Below are 21,447 nucleotides of genomic sequence, written 5' to 3'. Positions count from 1 at the left end.
CTTAGAAATATAGAAATATATTATAGATTACAACGATTTTGGGCGCTACGACAGAAAAGAAAGGATTTGTGGGAAAACAACTCGTGGATTTTACCCTACGCACTGTGCCATCATTATCCGCTGCGGGAAAACGCGTTTTAACAGTCAAAAGAAAGTAATGGGAAAATGGAAGATGGCTATACCGAAAATAGAGTTGGAGAAATGTTTCGGGAGCTGGACCAAACCCTGGCATAAGTGCGTTGCAGTTGATCGGGAGTACTTTGAAGGCAATAATGTCAGGAATGAACTTGTATTTTGAATTTTCTGAATATATTCCGGGAACTTTTTGATTAAGGGGGCATGCGCTTTTCCACAACAGTCAGTCCTACGGTACCGGAACGACTCGTTGTTATACCAGCATAAACATTCCCCATACTTACATACGGGGTATGCTGCTGGAGTGACAGTCCTTGGCCGGATATAAATCCGGGTCGTTTCGGTAACGTGGAAACGTCCTCGTATTTATATCTGGTCAAAGGCTATCACTTCAGCTATATTTACTAAAAATATATGGTAATTTTTTATGTTGTTACAACAAGGAGCGTATTGCAGACCACAGCGCTGAAAGCTGTCGTCGACAAAACATGCCTACTAGTTGCACTTCGAATCTCCTTGCAATGTGGCTATAATGTCGGCAGTATGACTATGCTATGATGAAAATTCATGACATTAACTCATATCTGGAGGTTAACCACTTTATCATCTACGACATAAACTTCTTACTTGCTTGTTTTTTTCCCCCAGGCAAAAATATTATATAACTCGCTGCTGTGTCTATACGTGTCTTTTATTTTTTGTTTGATTCAAACATTTATTTAAGTAGTGATTTTAAGATTTAATGTTCTTTTATTTACAAATATATATAGATAGATAAAACAATTTTTCTCTATTTGATATTTTTTTAGAGCTTTTGAGAAAAATACAAAGTGATAAAATTGTAAATATGTATAAGAGCATAGAATAAGGTAAAATAAATAAATAAAATAGGTTGTAAGATAGTATATTTGAACTTTTGATTTGAAAAAAAAAAAAAAAAAAAAAGGCAGTCTGATCCGACAAAATAATAAAATATATAGAGTTAAATTGCATACTACAAATTACTTATTACAAGTTAAAATTTAAAAATGAGAACATTAATTGAAAAGTAGGAAGATGCAAATCGTTGCCCCTTTTTTGATGGACTTGCATGTTAAACGTTGGATTCTCATTGGTATACATTTCTTTCTCGAGTTCATTGATTTAGTTAGACAAACGTTTATTTTGAGAAACTTGGTTATTTCAATCTAAATTATAGACTTTAGTATACTACAATTAACACAAATACAAGAAAACTGCCGTGCCAAAAAAACCTTAGTTATTTTTGTTGTCACTTATCATTTTGTTTTTACAGTTAAAACTGCATTCTGTAACCATTGCTGCTTACCACAGAACTTTAAATTTTATTACACTTTCTGTTTTTCTCACGTACATGCATACATTAAACTTCTAACCTTCAGTTGTAAATAATTACAATACTTATTTCGATTTATCTATCTTACCGAGAGATTTCATTTCGATTTTTAAACATACTACAAAACTAGCGTTTCTGTTTTCCTAAGCTTAATGTTTTTTTTTTTTGTTTTTTTTTTTTTTTTGATTTCACTTTACATCATTTCTCCCTCGACTTCCTGCTTCACAGTTTCGGACACGCTTTCACACCAGGTCAACACGCGGTCGGAATTGTAAGCGTAGTGGTGGATCCCTAAAACGCCATCGTGTCACATAAACGAACTTTAGTGTATGGTCTTTGCCTAACAATTCCTCATTGCACAGTATGTCGATCTAAAAATAAACATGATTCATTGCAGAATATTGATATTTATTTTCAACAATTGAACTTAAAGTAATCTTAACACAATGACACGTTTCTTCATCATGATGCTGTTGTTTTTAAAACATCATTTTAAGTTCAATTAATTGATATTTTTGCTGAAATATACCTAACAACGATTCGGTCTGCTGATCTCCTCTCAATTATCCATTTGGCTTCTTTCAGGATGACAAAAATTTCCGTTTTGAAAACAGTTGCCATTTCCTCCATAGCATAGTGATATTTATTACTATCGTTTAAGTACCATCCTACTCTATACCCTATTTCATTCTTGGACCCATCGGAAAGGAAAATATACGTCAAACCTCCCTGAACTTTTTATAGGTTCTATTAAATAGGTAATAAATATTATTTACTAATTAAATTAGGTGCAAAATGTGATATTTTACTGCAAACTGAAGACTTTTAAAAAGGTCACAGGTAAAATAACAGCAAAGTAAAATAAAAAAGGTTATGTTACTCATTAAATTAAAGACGTAATGGTAGACCCGAATCTTTACAAACATTTGTTATGTTAAATGATCTCGTTAATGTTTTAGAAACTCCAACTATAGTCGGGTTACCAACTCTTCTAGCGTTTAAAAAATACGAAGAGTTGATGCAATTTTTTCCGATAGTAAAATAATAATCAACCACAAAATTAGAGTTGCAAACTGTTTAGGTATTGTAATTTATGTAGAAAAATTTGTGTTGAATGAATGAAAAGAGGAAGGTTTGCACTTCAACCTTGACATCTTTTGGCAGCCGCCGCAGCCGAATAGGTTGGTGCGTAACTACCATTCGAAAGTGCACGGGTTCGAAGCGCCGGGCACGAAACACCAAATAAACCAAACCTGGGCCTACCTCTAGATAAGCTAGACGAAGATGACCGGTGATATGCCTACACTGACAGGGCTACCTATGCTGTTAAAACAACAACAACCAAATAATAAGAAGAACGATAGGTTTTTTTCAATAGCGACCGCCCCTCGGCAGGCAATGGCAAACCTCCGAAAGTATTTCTTCCTTAAAAAACCTTTCGGAGCCTTTTGGAGTCGGCTTAAAACTGTAGGTTCCTCCATTTGTGGAATATGAAGACGCACACCACAAATAGGAGGAGAGTCTCGGCCAAATACCCAAAGAGGATATAAGCGCCAATTATATAATACATATATATTCATCTCAGTATCTTATCCAAATCCAGCTCCCTCAATAAATGTAAAATGAAGTTGGTTTGGGCTGACTGTATATGACTTTCTTCAGTATTCGCCAAAAATGTATCAGGAATGTTTTATGCTGTTACAACAAAAATAACCGTTTATCGAACAGTGTTGACTCGTGAGACTCTCATTAATAATCGCATGCCCGAAATAGCCTCTCTAGTACCACCCGATCGAAACAGCTTGTTTCCTGTGCCTACAGTTTGGTACAAACAACGATTAACCGCTATTACAATAATAACATTAAATACAATTATATGAGAAAAGGAGGCAATATGTTTACAGACTAGAGCGCCCCCGCCCTTAGTAGGTGTGACTTCACGAATATTTCTTCTTTTTTTTCAATAATAAAAACTTCGAAAAAATTAAAGTTCTTAGACTAATTAAGAGGCAGGCTATGCAATGGACAAAATACATACCTCTCGATACTTGTCAATACCGTTTAAAATTTTTTTCGCAACCAATTTTTTTAAATGAGTTATGGTCGCCTGCGAACTGCAGCGAATAAAACGGCGTTGCAAATTTTTAAAATTATTGCTCATACACTCGAGGCTCACGTTCACCTGCTCGTCGAGGCGATGGAAATCGGACTCTGCATGTGCTTCCAACATTTTTTCATCGTCCTCATGATTTTGCGGCATATCCTTGGGGCAGGGTATATTACGACTCTTGTAAAAATCTCGTTCTCGCCTCATTTCATCTAAATTAAAAGAAAACGAATTTGTATGCATTTTGGAGTTAAGTTTATTGAGAACTAACCTTCTTGAAGATTGGGTACTAGCTTATAAACGATATCCTGCATGGTTCGATCAAAGCTGATGTACTGTAGTGGATGTGACTGATGGATGACATTGTCACAGGTGGGGCAGGTTTTCTTTTCTTCCAAATGTTTAACCAAACAACTTTTACAAACTACGGGCGAACAGAATATTTATGAAATTCATATTCAAGAAAACATTTGATAACTTACATGTATGGAGACACTCAGTTACAGTTGTAGCGTCAATAAAGTAACCCCCGCAAATCTTGCACGTTATGTGCGGGTTTATAGTCTTAAGCTTAACACGACGCTCCATGACTTTTTTTACTCTTGTCTGCAGTATGAAGATCGCAGGTACACTGCAGAAGCTTAGTAAACATTGCACTTGTGCCGCGAACTCCTCAATTATACGACAAAATTACTCACGCAAGAGTTTGGAACCCCCTTATTTTGCCACTATTTTTGTGTTTTGATATCAAGCGCTGATGCAATTGATCGCTCTAAAGCCCATATAATTTCATCCACCTTAGATGATTATGCTAGATTTCTGTTTAACAATTGCATTTTTTATTCACATACCACTTAGTTCTCAATAAATTTTATTAGAGAAATCTAACTATAAACGAATACCTTTATAAAAATAAACATTGGTTACGTTACTGTAAAAATAAATAAATTAAATAATTACGCGAAAACCGAAAAATTTACACGAACACGGGGTTTACAATTATTTTTATTGAAGTATTGAATGCATGAGAAAGCGGTGTTAGGTTGGCTGCACTGTAAAGCTCTGTTCACGTTCCTTTGCAATAGGAACTAGCAAGTATTTGGAATTTGACAGGTTTAGATTTCAAAGAGAAAAATATCAAAATTGTGTGAACATAATTATGCTTGTGTATAAGTGCACGCAGATATAAAATCCAGAAGCACTCCAAAATTGGCAGTTTTCATAATGCGCATTAAACAAAAAATTGAAAGCTGCGAGTTACACCTTCTTCCAAAGAGAATTGCACTCTTTTCCTATGATAACTTTTTTAAAGCCTTTTTACTATACATTTGTTCATACTAATTTTTTTATTCTAATTAATCTGATAAACTGTAACTTGAGGACAAAAAGGTAAAAATCTTTGAGTAATTTGTATGACATCGCGACTTTAAGCACCACAATTCAAACGTTTTTATATCACAGAGCGTTTTTAATTTCCCTATTTTAAATGATTTCTACCACTTAAGTTTATACCGGAAGATGTTTTATGTTATATTAACTAATTATAGAAAACTGAATTATATATATTAAACATATTTTATCATTTTAAAGCACTTCATTGGATTTTTTTCATACTATTTCTTAACCCTCAACAGAACACAAACCAAAGCATTTGTTGTACGAATTTCGTCATGGCATTTTTATACATCTTTTTTGTAAGAAAAGCAATCCCTCCCCGTTTTTTTCTAATAAAACTCGACTAAGAAATTTCATAATCCAACAAATGACTTGTTTTCTTTTCTTGTTAGTGTTTAAGTTTTATTATAGGTATAAGTTTTCTTAGGGTGCGGCCAGAGTGAACGCTGATGCCGAGCCGAGCCGAGCTTATTGACGCTTATTTTCATGCGAGAAGAAAATTTGTATATAACACAGTGAATGCGAGAATCAGCGCTGAAATTTTGTTTATTCCATATGTTTTGCTCTTATGTCATTTAATTTTGTTGTTCATTTGTGTTTATAAAATTGCTGTACACGGTAATGGATTCATCTGATGAAGAGTATTTTGCTTCTCCTAGTGTGATTAATGCAATTATTAACACAAAAGAGTTTGGAAAACATCCAATTACACTAAAAAGGAATGAATTTGGTGAATTTCATCATTTATATAATGATTTATCTTATATTTATTTCGTGGAGGGAGCCTGAGAAACGGCTACCCCACTCCATTGGCCAGTTTTTTTCGATTTTCGTGGTGTGGTGCACTATGGATTCCTTCCACCTGGCCAAACTGTTAATAAGGAATATTGTTTAAGCGTTATACGTCGTTTACGTGAAGCAATTCATCTAAAAAGACCAGAATTATGGGCCAACAACTCTTGGTTTTTGCATCACGATAATGCACCGTCTCACACTGCACTCGTTCTTCGTGACCATTTCGCCAAAAATTCCACGCATATCGTTCCGCAACCACCGTATTCGCCTGATTTGGCTCCGTGTGACTTCTGGCTATTCCCAAAACTCAAGAGGCCACTCCGGGGAACGCGTTTCGAGTCGATTGAGGAGATAGATGCTGAATCGAAGAAGGTGCTGATGGCTATACCAGAAATGGACTATTTGGCATGTTTCGGGGATTGGAAAAATCGTTGGCATAGGTGTATTTTATCGAGAGGGATTATTTTGAAGGGGATGAAATTGATTTACAAGAATAAATAAAGATTTTTCATTTTACAACCAAATTCACCTTACTTTTTGCCCACAGGTAAAAAAAGAAAATATTAATCCTGGCAATCCTAATAAGGATAATGGAAAACTTTTATCAAATTATTGCATTGTCATCGGTCCTTGATAGGTGTGCAAAATTTCAAGTCGATCAGATTTTTAGAAGCCAGTGAAAATTAAGCTCAAAGATTCCGTTACATACATACATACATACAACCCGACCTAATAAAAGTGTGTTAAAAACACAACTGCACTCTAAAAAGTAAACATCAACAATCCAAAAAAGCGAGCAAAACGCTTTGAAACTGTTTTCTCGCACTCATCGGCTTTGCTCTCTGCTCTTGTCGGCGCTCACTGTGTTATACACAAGCTTATTTGTATTGACTTGTATGTAACCAGTTTTATCGCACTGACAATCTTTATCGCACTGACAATCTCGGCTCGGCTTTCAGCGTTCACTCTGGCCGCACCCTTATACATGATAAATCTATTTTCTTCAAATTTAGATGAAATTTAACGAATCTGGCAGGACTCCAACTAATCAGCTGCAGTTATCAACATTCATAGTTCGTTTATGATCAACATTCGTATGAATTTACACGAAGTATTAAGTTGTTTATAAACGTGTGGCAAGTAGTGGTCAAAGTTAAAATTAATAATACTTTCAAGAGGTGAAATTTCGTTTGAGTAAAACATTACGGAAGTACATAAGATGCCAATCGTTTTCTGACTTTGTAAACATAGATGACTTTGTAAAGTTGGTGTAGTTTATTTTATGCATTACTGTCTAGTGACCACGCACATGCACTTTGTTACGTCTTGTATAAAATTAAGTTGGGCGAATATTCAGTATAAAGGAAAACCCTAATATTTCCACCAAGTTTCGTTAAAAAAATCATTGTACTTTTCTCATGCGACAATTCATTAAACTCATCCCAATAAGAACTTACAGAATTGCTCTTACAATTACGTTTTATGGGGTTTAAATTAAGTTTCATTTTAATTAATTTGTGAAATAATGTAAGAAGTGAATAATTATTTATATGGCTACTAAATAGAGTTGATACATAACCTCGAAATTAATAATATTTCATTTAAACTATATTTCAGTTTATGACAAAATTCCTACAGACTGCATAGAAAGAATCTTCACTCATACATATATGAGGATTGATAAACTTCATCAAATATGAATCCACAAGTATTGAATTCCAAGATTTTCGGAGTCGAGTTTGGTATAATGCGACATGGGCAATTTCAGGCAAAGTATAATGACTTATTTAATGAAACTTGGTGTATATGTTGGGGAGTGATTTAGGAACAACCTTTATAACTCCCAATATTCCGAAAATAATAGTTTGGTAATTATTTGGCTCGGGTTTAGTATAATGTGACATGGGGAACTTTAGGCAAGGTATAGCGGCTTATTTAATGACCACTAAATTGATCCCAACATCAGCTTGGTTCAGGAACAACCTTTATAACTCCCAATATTCCAGAAATAATAGTTTTGCGATTCACTATAGCTTGGCACATTATAATATATATTTGTTTTAACTTTAAAAAATATACGGTCTACGCATGTTTTTGTACTTGTATTCGAAATATTTCTATGTAAATTAATGCAAATGAATTTATCAATATCATCACTTTCCAAGTTTAAACGAGAATAACAATTCATTGGAATTGACAACAGTATTGTGTTGCCGGATGTCTGCAAATGAAAATACAAATATGAACAAAAATGAAGTTGTTGTATCAGCATAAACATTTTCCACACATGTACGGTAATGCAGCTGGAGAAACAGTCCTTGGCCGGATATAAATCCCGGTAACGTAGACCCGACTGCCCGACTGTGGGAACGACAAAAATGAAGTATTTCAGTTCAGTGTTGATGATGCGGACGCATATGGCGTTTCATTTTTTAGTTTCATGGTTTTAACATAGAAGGGAGCTCTACGCAAAAATACTATGGATTGCATAGCCGGGATTGGACTAGTGAGGATTATTTTTTTCAAGCGCGGTCGAAGGCCGCCCACACGCAAAAGAGTTCTATCCAAAAAAAAAGTGCAACGATCCATTTGTAAAGCTTATCGAAGCAATACAATACACGTTCTTTTTGGTTTTTAATTACTTTACTACCTTTTGTATAATTTTTTCAAGTTTCGATGAGTTATATACGTGTATAACATAAGTCAGACAATCGCGCTGTTTTCATTACAAATTTCCTCTTGGACGCTATTTTTCATAAACATAAAAAAAAAAAATACTGCAGATTTACAGACATCCTTCCAGTGACCGTCTCTGCATACGAACTTCGTTCTTATTTGAGGTATCTGGCAACACCAACTTTTCGCTAAATTACATAAATTTAACAGTAAATTACTTAAAATCTACAAGCTTCCAGAGGGTGCGGTTTTCAGTTTTGAGATGGGGATACACACCTCTATCCCCCCTTTACATCCTCCTTTTCAAAGCGTGTTGCATTATACCAAATATTTCACGAATTTTGTTGGCTTTGCATAGCTATCATGAAAGTTTTGCTTATAATGTCTAAGTAGGTTGACCTTTAACAATAATTATACACAAATGTAGCCAACATCAGCCTTTTTATTTATAGCATTTTTTATAAATTACCATTAAGAATTAATAGGAATATTTAAATCAAAAATGCTTATTTTTGCATAAGATTAAAAAAACCCCATATTACACACGCACGTTTTACTTAAAGACAAACACCGAAAAGAAACAATAAAAATTCTTTATTAATTAATCATTTGATTTAAAATTTTTTTTAATCTTTGTACTTTACTTATAATACTTTATATTTAAATTGGATTTATTGATTTTTCCAATTTCAGAATTTATATATACATACATATGTATGTATATATGAAATATTTTCATAAAAAATCAGGCGAAGCTTTATTGAATCCCATTTTTTGCTTTATAGATAAAAAATGATTTTCCAAATTTTATTGTCGTGAGCTGATAAAGCTTCTATAGTAATATATGTATATAAAATCTTTGAACGAAAAATTTAAAATGCAAAATTTTGATTTTCAATAAATATATGTATTATGAATATAAATATATAATTTGTTTTATAGGCGCAAACATTTTGCCATTAATAAAGTCGATAATTAATATATATTTTTTAAGATAATATATATATGTACTTTAAAGGACAAGAAAAACCATGAATCACCATTGCTGGAATTTTAAGGCAATGATTCGAGCTTTTAAATGTACCAGTCATGTGAAAAAACAACATTTTAAAACAATCTCTTTTAAACAATAAGTTCAATGCCGCAAAAAATTGCCATTAATTTATATGTATAATAACTTTGCAATGCACATACCGGTGCACTACCAGTAATAAGTAACTTTCATTCTTTACAGGGCCAGAGGTTTACCCAGCAAATAACAGCATTGAAAAAAAGTAGAAATACTTGTATTTGCCAACATATCTAACAAGTGTTGTTGATTCGTATTTAATATTTCCCATTCCTACGAACGATCTCTTGCTTTTTTCTCATTTGTGTGCTATTTGTTGGTACTCGTTCCCGCGTCATCAATTCGTGATTTTCAGTTGTGCCTTTAATTTCTCGGTGTTCGGACGCGGTGGCTAATTCAATAAAACAGTGTATCAATATGCTTGGTCGAGTGTTGGTCTATGGCGGTAAAGGCGCTTTAGGGGCTGCCTGCGTTTCACACTTTAAATCAAATAACTATGTGAGTGTCAATTATCAAACTTGTATTATTTTGGGGTATGAGAAATCAAAATATTTGTTTGTAGTGGGTAGGAAGTATTGATCTCAGTACAAATGAAGAAGCGGACGCTAGTATCGTATTATCTCGAGATCTGGGCTGGGAGGAGCAGGAAGCTGAAGTGCTAAAAAAAGTCAGTGAAGCATTAAGTGGAGAAAAATTGGATGCTGTAATTTGTGTAGCCGGTGGCTGGGCTGGCGGTAATGCTACTAAGGGTAAGACGCCTGAATAAATACATATTTTACATAAATATATATATGTGATACAAACATTTAAATATGCATATATGTATAGGTATATAATGTTGGTTGACACTACAACTAGTTTATATAGTGATATACAAACGTGCATTTTCTTCTTTCATTTAGATTTGGCTAAAAACGCAGACTTAATGTGGCGACAAAGTGTGTGGACATCTGCTATATCGGCAAGTGTTGCATCCAAGTACCTGAAGGAGGGAGGTTTATTAACACTGACAGGCGCTCAACCCGCTTTGGAAGGCACACCTGGCATGATTGGCTATGGTATGGCCAAGGCAGCTGTACATCAGCTAACCCGTTCACTAGCTGGCAAAAACTCTGGGCTTCCTGCTAATTCCATTGTTGTTACCATACTGCCTGTCACTTTGGATACATCAATGAATCGCAAATGGATGCCAAAAGCAGATTTCAGCACATGGACTCCTCTAACTGAAGTTGCTGGGTAAAAGTATGTAAATAAGGCTAATATGTTATAATGATGTGTTCTTTATATTATTACAGCCTATTCTACAAATGGACTAAAGGCCAGGAACGTCCTAACTCTGGAGCTTTGCTGCAGTTGATAACCAAGGAGGGTGTTACTCAATTGGTGGAAGCTAACTAAAACTGAAAGTTTTTTGCGTTTATCCATCAACATCCGACTCAAGAACGTTAGGGTTATATATACATATGCATATTTATTACAAACAATGTTCTCAATTAGAAGATAATTACAAATACCAACATTCTGAATATTCCACATTACCAAGTACTCAATATCTCATACGGATTACTCAAAACATGAAGATAATATTTATTAAGAAAGAAGATATTAGTAATCAATTATGCAATCGAGAAACACACCATATGTACGTACATAAGCTCCTCAAGCTATGATATGATGCCATACATATGAGAGATGGAGATATTAAAAGTTCAATAGCATTTGATAACCTTTCCTTGTGCTATCGCTGTATTGTTTAGCACTGTCAACTTGAATTTGTACATTGGGTTTAATCCACGCAACCCTATGTATATAGTGAGAAAAGAAAACGGAAGTTTTACGCTGCTGGCGCAGTTTAGAATAAATCACATCATTATTACTAGAAGAGCAAACATTAGTGACTAGCTAATTTTTACTGGAAAAAGCGTGAACAGGGCTACTGTTCATAAGACCGCCAGAGGTATAGACAATAATGATAGTAATTGTACATTATAAAAGATTGCGCCTTGAGGCTTGCTGTCAGAAACGAAACAGTACGAATAGATGTGCCAAAATTACATACAAATAAAACAATGGTAAAGGAGAGAGTTGATATTAATTTAGCTATTAAAAAGGTAGATGGCAGCACATATACGTGCAATGTAGAAGATAGATAATGTGTCTTATTGGGTACATATTTCCCGGAAGCTGTGACTCTCGCCGTACTGTTAGTATTACGGCATCAAAAGAAGTTTAGGCAACTCATAACCCTCCCTAAGGACAGACTGAGTGTGCTCACGGGTCACTGCAGATATGGTCCTCTGACTCGTGCCGCTTCTACGACCTTTCGCAATCCCCAACACTCCTTCTCGAATGTGAGGCTATAGCGAGAAGTTCAACACAGCTCTATCTTAGGTTTATTAAGGGAGCTAGGCTTGGATGAGATACTGTGACGAGTAAAAGCAAATAAATAAATAATTGGTGCACCCACTTCTGTTAAATGTTTGGTAGAGCTCCTCCTCCTATTTGTGGCGTGCGCCTTGCTGTTGCCGAGTAGAGAGCACCGTGGGGTGGAAATGCATACTTCATTTTCATTCATTCATTTGTATCCGTTTTTTACGGTGTTAAAGAATGGTGCTTATTTGCCGAATAATGATTTTAGTTTATCATTGCATTCTGGTCTTGTTAATCAACGTCGAAAATTGTGAAAAATATTGACGGTTTAATTCCATTTCTTTCGATCACGCTATTGCGTTTGAAATCCATTACCTATTTTCTTTTTTCGCATTTATTCTCGGAATAATGCTTTCGCGCGCTTGCAAACAATACTCTCGACTATCATTTAGCCAACTAACAGATAGCTGATGTCCGTGCATTAGCTGCGCGAGTGGTCGGAAGTTGGTTACATTTCAAGTGCCGGACCCTGTAAAGCAAGATGTGTTGCCTTTAATTGGGCATTCCAGTGATCGAACTCAAAGGAATTATTATAAGGGATTTATTTGGATTTACCGTAACGAGCTCGAGAGCTTCTGGCGAATTCTGTTGCATCAGCTTGCTAAATCCAGTCTGTGCCATGTAGCCACCTCCTGTTATCTTCGTCTAACTCATCGAACAGAAGGTACAGAAAACGTACTCCGTCTCGCTATTAAAAGAAAACTATCGAATTAGGGGCTTAACCCCAAAGGTCCTTCCCTACCTGCATAGTACTGCAAATGCACTTATGTTATTGCGAAATTCACCCAAATTAGGAACTAAAGATTGAAATCAGTAGGTGGGACTCGTATGGCAGCAACGTATTTATGTATGAGACAAGGGTTTGGCTTCCTAATTCTATTTACCTTAACATACGAATTTAACTTACACCTGCTATGTCTTAAGAAAAGTAGCTATAGTGAACGCGAGGAAGTGAACTGTACTAAAAACATAGTGACTTAAGTTTTTATTTCCAAATTACACTTTGATTTCATCTGGCAACGCTAACATATGTAAAGCAAACACGAGCACAAAGCGAATTGAATACTTAAGGTGGTACTTTCCGAAACCGGTGGTGCTTTACTAATCACGACTTAGACAACTGTGATGACTTGCGCATTTTTAGCCTACTATTTCTTCCTCTTCCCAAACAAATAATTTCGTTTCTCCTTTGTGTGTTCGTTCTCGGAGCATGGCATCGAAACGAATTCGAAAGACGCAATCTTATATTCTATCATTTTGTTCTTGAGGTGACTTCACAATATCAGAATGTCAAAGTGTTCTGCTTTTTTGTTTTTATCTTATTTGTTTATTTACATTCTGATTGAAATTTAGACAATTCAACTACCAAATTGTAAATGAAATTATAGGGTGTTTTTGTTTAGCTGCTATCGAGAGAGCTGTCGATATCGATAATTCTGGCTGGAAAACTGTGTTGAAATTTCTGTTGAGTATGGTTTAACAAGTCATCATAAATCGTTTAACATCAGAACAACGATTTCGAATTGTGGAAATTTAGTTTGAAAGAAATAAATCTGCTCGCGAAGTTCATAGTGCACTGGGTGCGTCATTGATCCTTATTTCTTTTAAAATGAGGAAAAAGCTGCCGTATCGGTAAATGGCGAGCGCTATCGTGCCATCTTGACTGAATTTTAGTTTCCAAAATAATCAGTTAAACATCGACGACATTTTGTTCCATTAAAGTACGCTTAACAATCGATTTATTACAATATGCAAGCCCCCCATTCACACCATGCGGCCAGATTTATTGGAAAAAGTAGTCAATAATTGGACTGATTGAATGAATCATGTTAAACGTAGCCGCGGTAGACATATGCCGGATGTCATATTCAAAAAATAAATCCCATGAAATTATCTACGAGATTATAAAAAAAAAATTTTTACAAAAATATATATGTCTTGTATTATCATTTTAAGTTCACATGCTCTTAAAAAGATACCCGACACATGCAAATATTGTTGCTCTAGCGAACTCACCTTCTATGAATTCGCCTTGGAGCGAATTTTGTGTAGACGAGCATATAAAAAACAACAGCAAAGGCACAACTGCATTTGTTTCGGAAAAAGGATAGAGTTTGTTCCAGGTTGACAATTTCTTTGTTATTTTTGATAAAACCCTGCTAGGAGGTGTAGTTGCAACATACAAAGGACTTTCACAGGACATTCACTCTTAAGTTAGCAGTGTTTTTAGAAAACTCCACGAGTGAAGGTTATAAGTTTCATCTCCTACAATGAATAAACGCAATAATGTATGTTTAGTGATATTAAAACAAATAAGCACAATCATATGTACCTATATTTTATTATTGGCGCTATATTTTGCTTTTATATTTGTAGATTCGTTTGCCTCCTGAGGTGAATCGACTGTTGTACGTACGAAATTTGCCCTATAAAATTACATCGGACGAAATGTATGATATTTTTGGAAAATTTGGAGCGATAAGGCAAATTCGCGTGTAAGTATAAATCGTTTCAAACCTAAAAAAGAAAATTTCGTTTATCTTAATAAATATTAATTGCAGTGGTAATACACCGGAGACTCGTGGAACAGCCTTTGTTGTCTACGAAGATATATTCGATGCTAAGAATGCATGTGATCACCTGTCTGGTTTCAACGTTTGTAATCGCTATCTCGTTGTGTTGTACTACCAATCGAATAAAGCTTTTAAACGCCTGGATGTGGATAAAAAACAAGAAGAGCTAAATAATATAAAATCCAAATATAATTTAAAGACGCCTGAGGCACCTTAAGAACTCACTTGCGTTGGAAAGGAGCTGAGAGAGAACTTGGCACTATGGAGTCAGACTATCATCGTAAACAATTTTAGTTTTTCACGTTCTACTGTATTTCTCATGATTTTTCCAAAATATGAAGGCGTCGAACTCAAATATTTTTGTTTTAGAGTTACCAACTAAATATATTTTAATTTCTTAATCAGAATTAGCTCAGCTAATGCTGTACTGCACAATTCTTAATCATGCATACTATGATTCTACATAGTTCGTGCAATTCATAACGCATTGTCATTATCATCACATCATTCAAATAACAAGCAAATAAATGTAAAATCCAAACATATGGACTTCTCAATTGTAATGTCAGTGGATGCGGAACGTAAACTTTTGTATTCCAAGTTTGACTTTTGCCATCAAATTTGTAGGGAAGAAACTGGCATAGTTCTTGTTACTTCAATGAAATAATAATATATTCGGTTATCTAAAAAACAGCAAAAAAGATCTATCGAACCATATTATTATTTTTTTTTCTATCGAAACATTGCGCATTCTTTACGTATTTTCTTTTTTTTTGCACGAAATAAATCGGAATGGTTCTAGTAATGTAGGCCTGACGTTCTATGATTAATAATCCTAACTTCACTCATTTAGATTTAAAGAAGTTTTTTGGATTAAATTTCTGAAATTATAACATTAAGAAATGTTTATACCATTCTTGAAAAAAAGACTTATGTCAAGAAATTTTCTTAGTGTGGCAACCACGTCTTAATATTCCTCGGAAAAAATCTGTTGACACATAAATCACTTTGGGACAGATAAAATATTGCTCAAGAATTGTAAATAAATGCAAATAACTGGAAAATCATAACAAATCAAGATGAATAAACCTGCGCCTTATAGTATTAGTTCGATTTGTCGAATTTGCTTGGAGCTCCTACAGACTGAAAATATCTACGATTTGTTTGCTGTTCCTGGACTAGCCAAAAAGTTAAGTGTCTGCACATCACTTTCGGTGGAACTCCACGACGGATTTCCTCATAATATTTGTGGCATTTGTTTTACACGTCTAAATGATATGCAAGATTTTCAAAAGATGTGTGTTGAGTCCGTTGAAAAGTTTCAGGAGATGGTGGCCCAAAATTTAATAACAGACCAATCGAGCGCATTGGCGGTACTGGAAACTGGTGGTGTGGACGCAGCACAAAATGAAGTTGTAGATGATGATGAGACTATTGATTTCGATCCACTTTTAAATCATAAACTTGAGTTGATTGAGAATGCAGAGGACGTTTTCAAAATGCTAGAAAATGTAGATAAAGAAAGTGCGGATAATGTGATAGGCGTGAAACAGACCAGCGGTGTCAATAGTAATGAGAAGATATCTGAACAAATTCGGATATTTAGTGGTGATTCTGACTGTCAAAATAGCAATACATCCGATTTTGAACCCTTTGGCAACGAGGAAGAAGAAATCAGAAGTAGTGAAAGTGATGATGAAAAACCATTAGCTGCCCGTTTACGGAAGTCTCGACGATCAAAGAGGGCTTTGCGAAAGGAAGATATAATCGACGATGGACTTGATGCTGATGAATATGATGATAATAAAAAGCAAAAGGCGAAACAGAAACATCGTGCTCGTTTAAGTGGTGAAGATATTTCAGCCAATAGCATAGAGTGCCACATTTGTCAAAAGAAGTTTAGAAAAGCGGAACGCTATGAGGAGCACATGCGACACCACAACGACAAGTTGCCCCACCAATGTTCGGTGGAATCATGTCTGAAAGGATTTACCACTGCTAACGGACTTAGATTACACATGGAGCATTGTCACGCTGAGACATGTGATAGCTATCCATGTCCTGAAGAAGGTTGTGGCCGCATATTCCCACGAACCCGCCTACTCAATTGGCATTTACGTAAGGTTCATAAAATTGCTAAAGAGCTCCGAGAGCCAAAGTGCTACACGTGTAGCCAATGCGAAAAAGTGTTCCGCTGCCCCATGGCGCTAAAAAAACATATGTACAAGCACGATGGAAAGGAGCTACCTTTTCCTTGCAATATTTGCGGCAAACGTTTTGTAATAAACAGTGCACTTAAAGATCATCTTATGAGGCATGCGGGAATTAAAAACTACGTTTGTCCGTATTGCGGTGTTGGTAAAACAACTCGACAGGAGTGGAACACGCATATAAATACACACACGCAGGAAAAAAAATTTAATTGCTCACAATGCACTTATGCGTCGCATAACAAACAAAATTTACGCATGCATGTGAAGATTGTGCATGAAAAGATTAAGGATTACGCATGTCAGTACTGTGGTAAAACATTTGGTAAATCGAATGCTTGCAAAATGCATGAAATGACTCATACTGGTGAGAAGCGATGTGAGTGCAAGGTTTGCGGGAAGCGATTCCTTTATGCCAAAGCCTTGACGAAGCACCTTAAAACTCATGAAAAACGTGTTCTACGGGCCATTGAGGTGTACCGCAAGCGCCAGATCGAAAATGGTTTTATGTCGGCCGATGCACCGGATGTACCAATACCCGCACTGCCATCTACGGAATTGCATACACAGGAGGCGCATCAAAAGGTGGCTGAAGAGATACTTAAGGTTTGTGCAGAATCAACTGCCTCAATACCTAAAAATCCTCGACGTGTTGAACGCGTTGATATTTCCGAACTAGCAGGTACAGCAGTGAATCCTATACCATCTGTAGCAGTACCGTCGTGGTCCCCACAAATTAATTTTATGATGAAAGAAGGACCTTATATCTGTCCAGATTGCGGTCAGGGTTTTAATGGTCAAGGAAACCTTAAACGGCATCATCGAATTGTACATGAAGGCGTTAAGGACTTCGCTTGTCGTTTTTGTCACAAACGATTTGCTAAAGCACAGACGCTCAAACATCATGAGATGACTCATACCGGCGAAAAACCGCATGAGTGCAATAGTTGTGGAAAACGTTTTATTCAATACGTGGCACTGAAACGTCACATGAAGATACATATGAATAAACCGCCACCAATAATACCACCAAGTGTGTACGAGGCACGCGAAGAGTTAGAGATGCAAGAGCGTGAAAAGTTGGAAACGAAACGTAAGAAACAGGAAGCACGTGCGGCTATAGCAGAATTAGCTCGGGAGCAGCTGCATGAAATGGAACAACAAGTGCCAGAGGAAAAGGAGCAGTTATCTGACTCATGTTTAAAACTAGCGATAAAAGAAAACCAGGAATTCATAAAAATCGATCCTATGTCGGAATTAAGTTCGAATCCAGAACTAAATGTGGGTTTAGGTGAGTTTCCGCACATAAATACCAGCACCATGGGCACATGAACAGCATATAAGTTGGTTTGGCAATAAAAAAAAACGTGGTTTTATAGCAGCTAAGTGCATATAGTAGTTACCGAAGTTGTTACTTTTCCATATGGAAATTAAAAGCATCAGATCTTTTAATTTTACGTAGGTTTTGTGTTTTTAATTTCATCAAGTTTTTACCTTAAATACGAATGTATGTATACAAAAACATTTAATTTTCACAGCCTACTGTATATATATATGTAAGAACACATCGAATGCATACGACTCGTACGCGTGTTAACAATAAAAAATAGCAGATATAGAAATATATATAGAGTAGATCATATGTATATATAGATCATATATATATATGTTGATATACCGCTGCTTTACTTAAATATAAGCATGTACATTAAGAATCTTATATGAGTTTTTAAAAATATAAGCAAGTGAATAAAGCCTAGCTTACACATGAAACCTTTTTATGTTTCTTAATTTTTCGATCGAAATTCTTAATTGTTTTCAGGCGATAGAGAAATAATTACAATTTTGTTAAAATAATTTCAGCCCATAGAAAGTTCACTAAACAAAGCAGTGCACCGTTGGAGCTGTTAAATGTCCGTAATCGCAGTCGATGGGCCTGTTCGAGTTGCAACCATAACCGTTGTGTTGCGCGATTTTAAGTATCACCGTCGAATTCAAAATCTGGAAACTTTTGCAAAAGTATAACATGAGGCGTTTTCTATTCGCCACACTCTGCTCGATTAACTTGACGAAACATTGGCATGTGAAAGCAACAACAAAGTTATCGAGCAAGATTCACTGCTAGCGAGTATGGCTATAATTCATTAGACTGGTGTAACTCACAGTCGTACAAACACATGTAATTTAAGGCAGCTCTTTTCCCACGTTGCCAATATGTTTTCATTCATACCAGTTTCTTCATCTATTCACCATTTGCTAACTCTTGGCGAAAAGAAGAGGTCTAGCGCCAATTATGTACATATCGTACATATATATGTACATAATTGTACATATGCAAACCAAATATACTTTACGTAATACGATGGGGAGAGCAAACCTTAACGTTTACGAGGAAAACAATTTGTCTGTCCGGGGATTAGCCAGTAGGAAAGTTTTACTAATATAATCTTGCAAACAATTTTTCCAGATAAGAAATAATTAATTCAGTACATTTGCTAGCTCTCGGTGGAACCTGTTATCCCTAGAGGGCGCGTCCCCAGGTGATGGATAGGGGAACACCACCCAGGTATGGGTGGTAGGGGAATATCTTCCGCGAACCACACAGGCCGAAGACGCATGCTTCAGTCCCATGGCAGTCGGTTCTACGTTACCGGAATGACTCGGATTTTTCCCGACCAAGGGCTGCCGCCCCAGTAAACTAGCCCTGTCTAGTGAACCGTTTATCAATATCAAGACGCAAGCTTTATTAAAAGAACTCTCAACCAAAGCTGTAATGCGACAGAAAATGAATAAACAAAAACCAAAAAGATCGGAAATCGTAAACAAACGGACTGACGTAAGACGGATGGACAGTCAGACAACCACATGGACAAGCGGACGGACCTAATGACAAAACGAATTGATTCGATTCAATGGAGGTGGTCCGTGACTTGCCTTCATGAAAACCGCTGTTCGCAAGATTCAAAACGGCCAGCGAGATTCCATGACGGCCGGGGGCTCGCATTTGGATACCGAACATGGAGTTCGAAGATAAACAGCTGATACCACACACACAACCATAATGTTCTGACGGAAGCGGAAGCTCCGCAAACGAACAACGGGTCCTTCCTTCTCCAAATCTCCCAATCATCGAGCCACTGGTGAAGGTTGACAATAAACTTCGGTTTGGCGTGACGAAAACCCCTCTGAAGATATTCCGCTTGGCGACGCCAATATTCCTAAAAAGTACCAATAAGTATGGGTCTCAAGGTTGTCCATATCTATCTCCAGCACTCTAGGACTATAACGGACAACCTAACCGTTTTCCTATCGGAGGAGGACGTCGACGTCACATTGATACAGTAACTTAGAGTGCGAAGAACTGAGGTAAACGGTATCTCTCTTAAAAACTACAACTTGTACTATAAGCGGACCCAGGGTAATCCCAGATTATGTATTGTAGCAAAGAAACATCTAAACATATTTTTAATCCCATCTTGTAGCTCATCGGATGTGACGATCATTGAAGTGGAGGCTGTTGACAGCATCAGAATCACAATTGCCTTCGTCTACATGGCACATGGTCGAACAGCAGCATTGTGCTTGACAATAAAAACAATATTCTTCTACTAGGATGTGACGCGAATGAGCCACATACCTTATGGGGGAGTACTGAAGCGAATGATCGAGGTAAGTCCTTACATTAATTTATCATTAATACTAAGTAACAGGGAGAATCCGCCTGAGCAGCTACGATCTACAGCATCCTGCCGATGTAATAGTCACAATAGAGTTTGCCAATGCAATAAAGTCATTTTCACCTTTTAAATCCCCAGGCCGGGACCTTTTCTAAGATGTTACAGGAGACTCTTGATAGCATTCTATCATAGCTAGTGGACATTTTCAAAAGCGTGTCTAAACCTAGGCTATATTACAAAGAGCTGGAAACTTGTTAGAATCGTTTTCATATCAAAAGTAGGTAGAAGGGGACATGAATCAGCGAAGGACTGAAGACCATTAGTCTTTCGTTCTTCCTTCTAAAAACATTTGAGACGCTATTAGATATACACATTAGCAGTTCGCTGGAGAGCTCTAGTATGTCAACTGCACATAACACACACTGCCATGGTGGTAAACAACCAGACAAAAAGGAAACGATTTTCCATTTTCTCTGTTAATGTCCTGCCTTATGGAAGGAGAGAATGTCAACCCTGGGCAAACCATTATTCAAGGGTCTCGAACAACTTGCTGGCTTAGACGTCTTAAACCATACAGACTAGATATAGTCATGCTGTAAGTAAAATTAAACAAGTTGGTAAAGAGGATGTAAAAGAAAATTGTGCAGAAGCGCTAGTTGGATTTTGGATGAATCACTACCTCAATCAGCCAACCAACATTCGGTATAATGTGACTACTGTATAAGGCTGACGCGGTATGCCTTTTTTCAGAGCATTGCCAAGAAAAAATTTACCTTTATTTTGGACAAATATAACAGGAGAAAAAGAAAAACTCCTATTATTGTGAGAGCTGCTCGTGTAAGAGCGTTTGCGTCAGTCAATATTAAAAAACCTCCTATTAATTGGCAATCAAGTAAGAAGGCATGGATGACACGTGATGACACAATGTCTAATGCAATTCGACCGAAAAATGGTGTAGTAAAGTTGAAAAATATTTCTTCTGAACAGCACAGCATCTCACTCGCGTAATATACGTTTAAAGATATC

The 21,447-nt window shown here is 36.2% G+C and overlaps 4 protein-coding genes across 5 annotated transcripts; 3 read left to right on the top strand and 1 right to left on the bottom strand.

The window, feature by feature from the left end:
- Positions 1–848: 848 nt before the first annotated feature.
- LOC128859692 (polycomb group RING finger protein 3) lies at positions 849–4,605 on the bottom strand. Its single transcript, XM_054096709.1, has 5 exons — positions 4,499–4,605; positions 4,079–4,415; positions 3,868–4,020; positions 3,528–3,808; positions 849–1,860 (listed from the first exon to the last, which is right to left on the bottom strand). Exons 2-5 carry the CDS (start codon positions 4,182–4,184, stop codon positions 1,732–1,734), a joined length of 669 nt encoding a protein of 222 aa, XP_053952684.1. The 5' UTR covers positions 4,185–4,415; positions 4,499–4,605; the 3' UTR covers positions 849–1,731.
- Positions 4,606–6,866: 2,261 nt separating this feature from the next.
- LOC128859687 (dihydropteridine reductase) lies at positions 6,867–11,064 on the top strand. Of its 2 annotated transcripts, none has more exons than XM_054096696.1 (5): positions 6,867–6,964; positions 9,697–10,029; positions 10,094–10,280; positions 10,434–10,767; positions 10,827–11,064. In XM_054096696.1, exons 2-5 carry the CDS (start codon positions 9,949–9,951, stop codon positions 10,927–10,929), a joined length of 705 nt encoding a protein of 234 aa, XP_053952671.1. In that variant the 5' UTR covers positions 6,867–6,964; positions 9,697–9,948; the 3' UTR covers positions 10,930–11,064. The 2 variants fall into 2 exon arrangements, with proteins under 2 accessions (XP_053952671.1, XP_053952672.1); XM_054096697.1 differs by lacking the exon at positions 6,867–6,964 and adding an exon at positions 7,033–7,050.
- Positions 11,065–14,047: 2,983 nt separating this feature from the next.
- Positions 14,048–15,075, top strand: LOC128859689 (splicing factor 3B subunit 6). Its single transcript, XM_054096698.1, has 3 exons — positions 14,048–14,249; positions 14,338–14,456; positions 14,523–15,075. The coding sequence occupies exons 1-3, from the start codon at positions 14,232–14,234 to the stop codon at positions 14,749–14,751; spliced, it is 366 nt and encodes a 121-aa protein (XP_053952673.1). The 5' UTR covers positions 14,048–14,231; the 3' UTR covers positions 14,752–15,075.
- Positions 15,076–15,488: 413 nt separating this feature from the next.
- Positions 15,489–18,511, top strand: LOC128859686 (zinc finger protein 420-like). The gene has a single exon (XM_054096695.1). The coding sequence runs from the start codon at positions 15,614–15,616 to the stop codon at positions 18,074–18,076; it is 2,463 nt and encodes an 820-aa protein (XP_053952670.1). The 5' UTR covers positions 15,489–15,613; the 3' UTR covers positions 18,077–18,511.
- Positions 18,512–21,447: the final 2,936 nt, after the last annotated feature.

This window comes from Anastrepha ludens, chromosome 4 (genome assembly GCF_028408465.1).
Source record: "Anastrepha ludens isolate Willacy chromosome 4, idAnaLude1.1, whole genome shotgun sequence".
NCBI lineage: Eukaryota > Metazoa > Arthropoda > Insecta > Diptera > Tephritidae > Anastrepha > Anastrepha ludens.
The sequence above is the reverse complement of the archived record's forward strand: the minus strand, read 5'-3'. Positions and strand labels throughout refer to the sequence as shown.

Coding starts and splice junctions, on each gene's coding strand:
- LOC128859692 (XM_054096709.1), bottom strand. CDS start 4,184: ATGGAGCGTCGTGTTAAGCTTAAGACTATAAACCCGCACATAACGTGC. Junction 3,809..3,867: donor AGTACCCAATCTTCAAGAAG/GTTAGTTCTCAA, acceptor CTTTTAATTTAG/ATGAAATGAGGCGAGAACGA. Junction 1,861..3,527: donor GTATTGACAAGTATCGAGAG/GTATGTATTTTG, acceptor GTTTATTTTTAG/ATCGACATACTGTGCAATGA.
- LOC128859687 (XM_054096696.1), top strand. CDS start 9,949: ATGCTTGGTCGAGTGTTGGTCTATGGCGGTAAAGGCGCTTTAGGGGCT. Junction 10,030..10,093: donor ACTTTAAATCAAATAACTAT/GTGAGTGTCAAT, acceptor ATTTGTTTGTAG/TGGGTAGGAAGTATTGATCT. Junction 10,281..10,433: donor TGGCGGTAATGCTACTAAGG/GTAAGACGCCTG, acceptor TCTTTCATTTAG/ATTTGGCTAAAAACGCAGAC.
- LOC128859689 (XM_054096698.1), top strand. Junction 14,457..14,522: donor GCGATAAGGCAAATTCGCGT/GTAAGTATAAAT, acceptor TATTAATTGCAG/TGGTAATACACCGGAGACTC.
- LOC128859686 (XM_054096695.1), top strand. CDS start 15,614: ATGAATAAACCTGCGCCTTATAGTATTAGTTCGATTTGTCGAATTTGC.